This window comes from Capsicum annuum, chromosome 9, assembly GCF_002878395.1.
Source record: "Capsicum annuum cultivar UCD-10X-F1 chromosome 9, UCD10Xv1.1, whole genome shotgun sequence".
In the NCBI taxonomy this organism is placed as follows: Eukaryota; Viridiplantae; Streptophyta; class Magnoliopsida; order Solanales; family Solanaceae; genus Capsicum; species Capsicum annuum.
The window spans coordinates 76,071,959-76,081,842 of NC_061119.1; the positions used below are offsets into that span (position 1 = coordinate 76,071,959).

The 9,884-nt window shown below is 33.0% G+C and overlaps 1 protein-coding gene across 1 annotated transcript; it reads left to right on the forward strand.

The window, feature by feature from the left end:
- The first annotated feature begins 2,708 nt into the window (after positions 1–2,708).
- Positions 2,709–9,414, forward strand: LOC124887278 (E3 ubiquitin-protein ligase APD1-like). The gene is made up of 4 exons (XM_047396707.1): positions 2,709–3,096; positions 5,876–5,947; positions 8,249–8,600; positions 9,334–9,414. Exons 3-4 carry the CDS (start codon positions 8,254–8,256, stop codon positions 9,398–9,400), a joined length of 414 nt encoding a protein of 137 aa, XP_047252663.1. The 5' UTR covers positions 2,709–3,096; positions 5,876–5,947; positions 8,249–8,253; the 3' UTR covers positions 9,401–9,414.
- Positions 9,415–9,884: the final 470 nt, after the last annotated feature.

The following is a 9,884-nucleotide window of genomic DNA, read 5'->3' on the forward strand; positions in this document are numbered from 1 at the left end:
AAAAATTTATTTTAATTATTGTGATTTATAGTATTTTTTAAAAATATATAATATATTATTTTTTTTTAGATATTTTAACTTATTAACTATTGTAATGTATAATATGTTTAATCATGTAATTTTCAAATAATATATATCTCTCTCGTTGTCCAAACTTTTGTGTCATTGATAGTCAATTACATTTTTAAAAATAATTTAAGTTTTAAATTATTGTGATGTCTAATATTTTTTTCTTCTATTCCAATTTAAGTGTTATAATGCTTAGATGACCATAATAATTAATTATGGGTGATATAGTAAAGTTATGATTGAAGCAACGAAACAAACATGTATTAATGACACAACAACTAATTAGAAGTAATGTAACAAAATTATTATAAAAAATACTTGTGAATTTTTTTTTGAAGTGGACCTTGTATAAGACGTCAAGTTAATTTAAAACATCAAGAGTTAATTTATCATTTTATATCTATTTTACCTTTTTTATCAAATATTATTAATTGACAAAATACATAAATGGTCATAATAATTAATTAAGAGTGGCATAGTAAAATCACGATTGAAATAGCGAAGCAAACATGTCTAATTAGAAGTGATATAACAAAATTATTATACAAAAATACTTGTGGGAAAAATATTAAATGGGCCTCATAGAAAAGGTCAGATAAATTTAATATTAAATATTATTAATTTTTTAATACTTAGATGACTTTATAATAATTTTTTAATATTAATTTTTTAGTATTTAGATGACTTATAATATTGACTATGGGTGATATAATCAAATTATGGGTGAAACAGCTGAAGCAGACATATCATTAATATCTATTTTACTTTTTTATTATATATTATTAATTTTCTAATACATAAATAACTTATAATAGTTAATTAGAGATTGACATAATAAAATCACAAAGGAAACAACTTATGAAATAAGCTGGAGAAGCAAACATATTGACGGAGATAATTGAAGCAGTTGAAGTAGAAATGTCATAAATGTCTATTTTATTTTTTTATTAAATATTATTAATTTTGAATATGTGAATAACATATAATAATTAATTAGGGGTGATATAATAAAATCAAGTACTAATTAAAAGTGATTTAACAAAATTACTATAAAAGATATATGTAATTTTTTTTTAAGTGGACCTCATATAAGTCGTTAAGTTCATTTAAAATATCAATAGTTAATTTATCATTTCATATTATTTTTTACCTTTTCTGTCAAATATTATTATTTTTTAATACTCAGATGACACATAATAATTAATTAAGAGCTATATTTAATGAAGTTACGATTGAAGCAGCTGAAGCAAACACGTCATAAATATTTATTTTACTTTTTTATTAAATATTATTAATTTTTTAATACATAAATGACCTATAATAATTAATTAGAGATGATATAATAAAATTACGGAGTAAGCAGCTGAAGAAGAAGCACACAGAAGAAGCAGACATGTTGACAGAGAGCTGCTTGCTTCTCCTGCCCTTTCCCTCTTGTTAGAGAGTAAATAAAATCAAGTACTAATTAAAAGTGATATAACAAAATTACTATAAAAAATATTTATAATTTTTTTTTTAAGTGGACCTCATATAAATCGTCAAATTCATTTAAAATATCAATAGTTAATTTATCATTTCATATTAATTTTACCTTTTCTATCAAATATTATTATTTTTTAATACTCAGATGACACATAATAATTAATTAAGAGCTATATTTAATGAAGCTACGATTAAAACAGCTGAAGCAAGTACGTCTTGAATGTTTATTTTACTTTTTTTTTATTAAATATTATTAATTTTTTAATATATAAATGACCTATAATAATTAATTAGAGATGATATAGCAAAATCACGGAGCAAGCAACTGAAGAAGAAGCACACAAGAGAAGCAGACATGTTGACGGAGAGCTGCCTGCTTCTCCTGCCCTTTCCATCTTATTAGAAAGTAATTTATAAAACATATACACATGTATACCTTAAGGGGTCGTTTATATTGAAAATGGTTATCCCGGGATAACTAATTATTCCAGGATAAAATAAAAGAACACATTTTCCATTGTTTGGTTGGAGGGATTAATGCAATTCGGGATAACTTATCCCATCATTTTTCCCTTAGTCCTGGGATAACTTATCCCATATATATGGTGGGATAAGTTATCCCGGGTAAACCCGGAATAACTAATCCCGGTAATAGTTATCTCGGGATAACCATTTTCAAACCAAACGACACCTAAATATATACTACTTCAGAATCTATGGAAAATATGTACACATATATACGTACCATTCAATAAATGTACTACTTTAAATAAAACATATACTACAAGATATATTCCAAAATCTATTTTTTTTTTTTTTTAAAATGTATCCGGGCCAGTTAACCGGCGGGCATGAACCTATTTTTGTCGGAACTTAGTACCCTACAGCCCGTGTACTGATCGGATCGGGTGAAATCAGGTCGGGTTGTTTAAGTGGGCTGGTTTAGACCGGGTCCATTGACACCCTTACAACTAATATAACTGTCCCTCTTTTTAATTCCAAACTTTCAGTTGTCAACTACTAGTGGAAATCTGAATATATCCAAACAAAATACATAGTAAACTAAATAAAATAATGAAACTAATATAACTGTCCCTCTTTTTAATTCCAAACTTTCAGTTGTCAACTACTAGTGGAAATCTGAATATATCCAAACAAAATACATAGTAAACTAAATAAAATAATGAAGACTGATTGGTGAAGCCATTGAATTCAATCATGAACTCTCATTATCACAGTAATTTTCAATCTTTTTCGATGATAATTCCCACTATTTTCTCCCAATTTTTCTTTTCTTCACAATGGAGGAATCAGATCGGAATCCGTCATTTTCCGGCAATGCATCGACGTCACGAGGAGAAGAGGAGGAGGTTCTGGTGATTGATGACGATGATCGGCGGCCTCCGTTGCCATTTTGGGGAGAGAAATAGTGTTTTCCACAGTGCCCATTATTTTCGGTGGACTGATAATGAAGAAGCCGTGAGGTTCGCCCAGATGATGATACCTGTTCTTCCATTGTTGTTATTCTTACTTTCTGGTTCTTCGGTAAGAAAATTATCAAAATCCAGATTTATCCTTATACTTGTATGTTCTATTTCATTTTTATTTGACGATGCTGATGTTGGAGGTGTGCGAATAGAAGTCTCATATTGACTGATGAAAAGACTGGCAAGTCGTAGGATTTCTTAGTGATGTGAGTGTTTTTAGGAAAACCTACCGGGCTTGACCCAAAACAGACTATATCACCACCATGTAAGAGTATCTTTGGGATGGCTAACACTAGCAGCGCCGACAACTAAAAGGAAGAAGGAATATTTGATGATATTTTTATTTCTGAAGCTAAAAACAAATTAAAAGAAAAAAGAGTTATCTTATTCAGTTATGTTTCCTGAGCGATGATTACATTCTCTGACATTTCTAGAATAATATTGAGAGTTATTTGCGTATCAGGTCAGTGTATCTCTTCATTAGACAAAAAAAAGCAACATAAGTTTCAATTATCATCTTATTTGTTGTGCAATTGTTCTTTTCTCCATATTTGTTTCATGGCTTCTTCATTAGCGGATTGTGTTCTCTTACCTGCTTTGAAATGCTTTACTTGAGCCGAGGGTTTATTGGAAACAGTCTCTCTACTTGTATACGGTAGGTGTAAGGTTTGAGTATAAGCTATTCTCCCTAGACCCTACTTGTATGTTGTTGTTATTAGCATGCCGTTAATAATATATTTGGACATGTTCACTTGTGCCCTATCTTTTCATCATAAGTTTGTGTCTTATATTTTAATTGTGTTTTTTTCGTCCTAGAATTTCCTTATTTTTAAGTCTTTCAAAACTTAAATTAGTACCTTTAGATGCATATTTTATTTTTTTTCTCTTTTAATTTTGAATATGGTGTTTCATGTTTCCAGACCTCTGTTACTTGAGCTAGTGATGGACTATCAATGCCAAATAAAGAAAAAGATTAGTAGGTGTTGAACTTTTTGCCTTATCCTTTTTGGCAACCTTTGCTTTATGTCTTAGATACACGCCACCATCACAACAAAATTACGACAACAACTACTATTATGGCTCAATCCCAACCAAAACAAGTCAGCTATTTGAAGTCTGCTCTAACCATTTCGCTCCATTTTTTATTCTTGTGAAGTCTGACCTGTTTCAATCTGATATTTGATAATTTAGGGTTCTTCAAGACAAATTTATATAAATTTTCTACTGATATATAAATCTCTATACAATCTATGAATCTGTAAAAAGCTTCTAGCAAAACCAACTTCCACTATAGGTGTACCTATATGACTAGGCTTTCATACCTACCAGTTAAATCACTCATATGAAATGTTTTATTATTACGTTCTATTTTTATGTTAAGTCTCATGGATCCGAGAATTTTTATTTGATTTTAGGTCCATCTAGTTCCCTTTAAAACCTTCAATTATCATGGTTTTACACCTATAGACTTGCACATTTAAATGTCTAAGTAGGACACAACCAAACCATCTCAAATGATCAAATCTCATCATGTTTACTCAACTTGCACCTCCAATTGGATGTGATGAGATCATTTTTCATCTTGTTTAATCTTGTATGACTACACATCCATCTTACTGTTTGCATTTATGTGATGCTCATTTAGTGTAAGTGTTGAGGCTTAGATGTAACAAATTTATAAACTCCTTTTGAAAGAAAGTAGATTCAAGATGTAACACCGCATATTTTCGAGTTAGAAATTGAACCGTAGTTCCTGCGTGTGTAAACTCTAATCCCATGATTTGATTTTAAATTCATGTGTCATGATCTTTATCCTAATGTGTTAAGTGATTATGAGGTGAAAAATGTTCACGGAAATCACTTAGAGCAAAGTTGAGCTAAGAGCCTTTGAATCGTTCATAGTTTGGTATTCAATTCTACAAAGGGTCAAATTTGAACGTGTATAACTTTTGATATATGTGGAATTTTTCAGCTCAAAATCCACCAAATTGTAGATAATTGAGTCAGCTTTCCAACGATACCAATTTCGCCTTAGTCTGATACCCGAGTGAAAAGTTATGGCATTTATCGTGAGAGGCAGTAAGCTGATGCGACACGATTGTCCTCGACGCGATGGGCGATGCGACGCAACGCGATGGCCAACGCGATACAGAGCTGTTTCACACTCTATTTCAGTTTCTAAAGGGTCTAGGGCACTTTGGTCACTTCCCCTCACCCAAATCCGCCCATAACATTTAATTTCAATCCCCAAAAGCATTATACACACTATTATTCATATTTTCTCTCAAAGAAAAACCCTAGCCACCTCCCAAGAAACAAGATTCAACTCTTCTCCAAAACAAGAATTCAAGCCATTTAACTTGAAGATTTTCTAGAAGAGAGTCAAGATTAGGTTTTCAATCTTCAAACTAATCAATATAAGGTACGTGGGGCTGTCCTAAAAACTCTATGGGCATAAGTTATGGTTTTATTAAGCTTTTGAAAGCACTTAACTAGTTAGTATAGTGATTTTCAATACTATGTTCTATCACATGGATTTGTCATGATAACTTCATCCTTATACGTTTGGTTACAGATTGGCTTGTTAATAGAGATCCTTCTTTGTGTACGCTCATTCTGGCTTGTTAATAGAGATCCTTCTTTGTGTATGTTCATTCTCAAAGTCATTTGGCATCATGAGATTCTGTTAATCTTAGAAGAGTGTAGTGGTGTAGAATATGGAATATTTTCTCATTCTCACCAATTAAACAGGATCTTATGTAAATATTCATTGGCAAGCATTCAAGTTTCATTTAGTAGATTCATGCGAATGAAAGACTTTTTGCAATTTATGTAAGGTACAACTGCTGGTACGTGGAGTGTCAAACTTACCTATGGACCGTGATGGATCACACATCTTCTTGGAGTAGGTATATTTCTCTTTTCTATGTAACACCTGATGTCCTAACTGACAAATCTCTAGTTGTTCACTTTGATATTTGGGGTCCTAGTAGAATCAATTCAACCTTAAGGTTTCGTTATTTTGTTAGCTTCATTGATGATTGTTCAATTGTTCAAGATATACTTGGATTTACTCGATGAAAGATCGCTCTGAATTGCTTGCTATATTTAAGAGTTGTTGTGCTGAAATACAAAATCAATTCAGTGTCTCGTACCTTTCTTAGTGATAACGCCTTAGAATATATGTCCTCCCAATTTCAACAACTTTTGACTCATCAAGGAATTATTCATCAGACTTTTTATCCATATACCCCTCAACAAAATGGAGTAGTAGAGAGGAAGAATAGGCACCTTATCGAGACTACTCGCACTCTTCTCATTCAATCTTATGTTCCTCTTCGTTTTTGGGGCGATGCAATTATCGCATCTTGCTATTTAATTAAGTGGTTGCCCTCATTTTTTATTCAAAATCAAATTTCTTATTCAATATTGTTTCCTCAATTACCTCTATACTCTCTCCCACCTCGTGTCTTTAGGAGTATATGTTTTGTTCATAACTTCACCCAAAGGAAAGATAAGTTAACCCCTCGTGCTCTCAAATGTGTCTTGGTTATTCTCGAGTACAAAAGGGATATCGATGCTACTCACCCGATCTTCATCGGTACCTTACGTCAGTTAATGTCACAGTCTTTGAGTTTCAACCTTACTTTACATCTTCTTCTGATCCCGATCATCCTAACATGTCTGAGGTCTTACTTATATTGACTTTTGAGGATCCTACAATTACTTTTACATCTCCATTCATAGTGCCATCAGTCTTACCTGCACCACGTTTTGAGTAATCTACACTAACTTCTACAACTCTATCTACAGTGCCACCACTCTTGACTTATCATCGTCGTCTACGTACAACACTAGGCTTAGATGATTCCCGTCGTGATCTTACCCTGCACCTACTACAGACTTGTCTCCTCCAATTGCACTTTGAAAAGGTATACGGTCTACTCATAATACTAACCCTCATTATACCCTTTTAAGTTATCATCGTCTATCATCACTCCATTATGCCTTTTATCACCTTTGTCCTCTATCTCCATCCTTAAGTCCACAAAAGAAACACTTTCTCATCCTGGATGGCGACATACTATATCGATGAGATGCCTTCTTTACATACGAGTTGTACTTGAGAGCTTGTTCCTCTCCCGTCAAATAAATCAGCTGTTGGTTGTTGTTGAGTTCTTGCAATGAAAGTTGGTGCAGAAAGCCAAATTGATCGGCTTAAGGCTCAACTTGTTGCCAAGGGGCACACTGAGATATTTAGGCTGGATTATAGTGATACTTTCTCCCTCGTGGCTAAAATTGCATCTGTTTATCTGTTTCTATCCATGGCTGTTGTTTGACACTGACCTTTTTTTCAGTTGGATATTAAGAATGCTTTTCTCCATGGTGACCTTGAGGAGGAAGTTTATATGGAGCAACCACCTGATTCTGTTGCTCAGGGGGAGTCTAGTCTAGTGTGTTGATTGCGTCGGTCACTTTATAGTTTAAAATAATCTCCTCGAGCCTGGTTTGGAAAGTTCAACACAATAATTCAAAAGTTTTGCATGATTCTTAGTGAAGCAGATCACCTTGTAGATGTTTAACATCCAGATATTGTGTTTTAGTAGGAGATAATTTGGTGTCCTGAAAGAGTAAGTAATATAGTGTGGTTGCTCGATATAGTGCATAAGTTGAATATCGAGCAATGGCGGTAGCCAGTTGTAAGCTAGTTTGGATTAACCAATTGCTAAGAGAGTTAAAATTTGGAGAAATCAGTGAAATGGAACTTGTGTGTGACAACCAAGCGGCTCTTCATATCGCATCAAATCCGGTACTTCATGAGAAGACTAAGCAAATTGCGGTTGATTGTCACTTTGTAAGAGAAGTACTTTCCAGAAATATTGTTAAAAATTTGTGAAATCAAGCGACTTGCAGATATTTTCACCAAGTCCCTCAATGGTACTCGTATTAATTACATTTGTAACAAGATCGGTACATATGACTTGTATGCAGCAGCTTGAGGAGGTGGAGTGTTAGAATATGACTAGGCATAAGAATAATATATAGAGTTCTACTTGGAATTTGATTGTAATGTCAGTTTTCTAGTTGGAGGAGAAGTCTAATGTAGTATCTATAAATAGGGTCTCAATATAATAATTTAGATGCACAATTCAATAATATTTTCTTCTTTATTTCTCATAGTTCATTTTCATCATTCTTTCTAAATGCAGGAGGTATGAGTTTTCTCATTTGGTTGGTACTCTGGTACTTGAATTATATACGTTCCTCTCATCAGGAAGGTATTAGAGATCAAGTGGAGCAGATGGAATCTCAGCAAACCCCTCTTCTTTCACACAAAGATGATGATCTCGCTAGCTGCGGTTCTTCTTGCGATGATCTTTCACAAGACGACGAGTATAATGAAGATGCACTGGACCTCAATGCACCTCAAGGAAGACAAGTCAAAGACGGTGAATTCAACAGCAATATTCGTCGACTCTGCGCAATTTGTTTTGATGCACCAAGGAACTGCTTCTTTCTTCCATGTGGACACCATGCTTCCTGTTTTGAATGTGGAACTAGGTATGCCACTTCTCTCTAAAAACTACAAATGTTTTCTATTTGAATTTAAACTCAAAAAGAATGACTAAGTGCTTGCAAGAGAATATGGTTGTATTTATTTATGCATATTAGAGAAACCAGCAAGGCATGACATGACAGCTAGACGTCTTTGTTAAGAAAAAGGTCATCATTGAGCATTGATATTGTTATTCTTGTTCATGAAGAAAATGTGGTTGGAGAGACTATTCTAGCCACATGGATGGGGAGGTATGGGCATATAGACTATTCTTTCCCTCAAAGTAAACTATCACTGTCTGCCTCTTCTCCATAATCAAGAGATCCTGTTTTGGTGCTCTTCCTCTTTTCCATTTCTTCTATTTTATCTGCTATGCTCCCTCCCTTATTATGGCGATTCTGTTTCACCCATCCCCCTTCTTTGGTTCTCTATTTTACTAAGGCATCAAACAAGTTTGGAAATCATTTATTGAACTGTCTTTCATGCAAGCCTTAAACGCAAGGGGGTAAAACTGTGATCAAGTTAATTCAATTATAGATTTAGAAGCTATATGATATAATGTACCAAGATTTGTCTTGTTGATGGCTAGAACCATCTGAATGCAAGTACTACAAATGAGATATGTCATACTACTACCCTCTAGAATATGAAATACAGGCAATAAATGTGGTACTCTAGAAATATAATGATCTGTGCGAGTTAGCACATCAAACCATGTAATATTGCCTGCCTTTTCAGGGGCCGCATAAGCACTTGGGTTTCAGTCTGTGATGGCATGCTGGTTGACTTAGAGGTCGTTTGGTAGAGTGTATAAGGACAATGTAGAATATATTATATTAGTAATACTTGCATTAGTAATACTTGTATTAGTTATGCTTGTGTTAGTTATGCTGATATTATTTCTTAACATTGTTTGGTTTGATGTATTAGAAATAATATATCTTACATAATTTCTATAAAAAAAATGTTTGTTCACAAAAATATCCTTCTTTGACTTTGTACACTTTTTTCGCAACAAAGTTCTTTTGCCATCTCAAATATAATTAGTATGAACTAGTATATAGAGGGTTAAGATTAATTGCAAAACCTTCGTTTTTGCGCATGAAATGTTATGACGACGGATTAACATAGTCGACACAAAAATAAAGTACAAGATGTAAAATTAAGGTATAGTCTCAAGAATATTTTTTTAAATCTTTTTAAAGACTCTCGAAGCAAAAAGCAAAAATATGTTGGAGTTGTTTAAACCAACTATTCATTGTTGTAAATTAACATGGTGGAAAAAGGAA

Bases quoted from the DNA above. Each gene is read 5' to 3' on its own strand.
- LOC124887278 (XM_047396707.1), top strand. From the start codon at position 8,254: ATGAGTTTTCTCATTTGGTTGGTACTCTGGTACTTGAATTATATACGT. The intron at 8,601-9,333 runs GTATGCCACTTC...CTGCCTTTTCAG, and splicing joins TGTTTTGAATGTGGAACTAG to GGGCCGCATAAGCACTTGGG.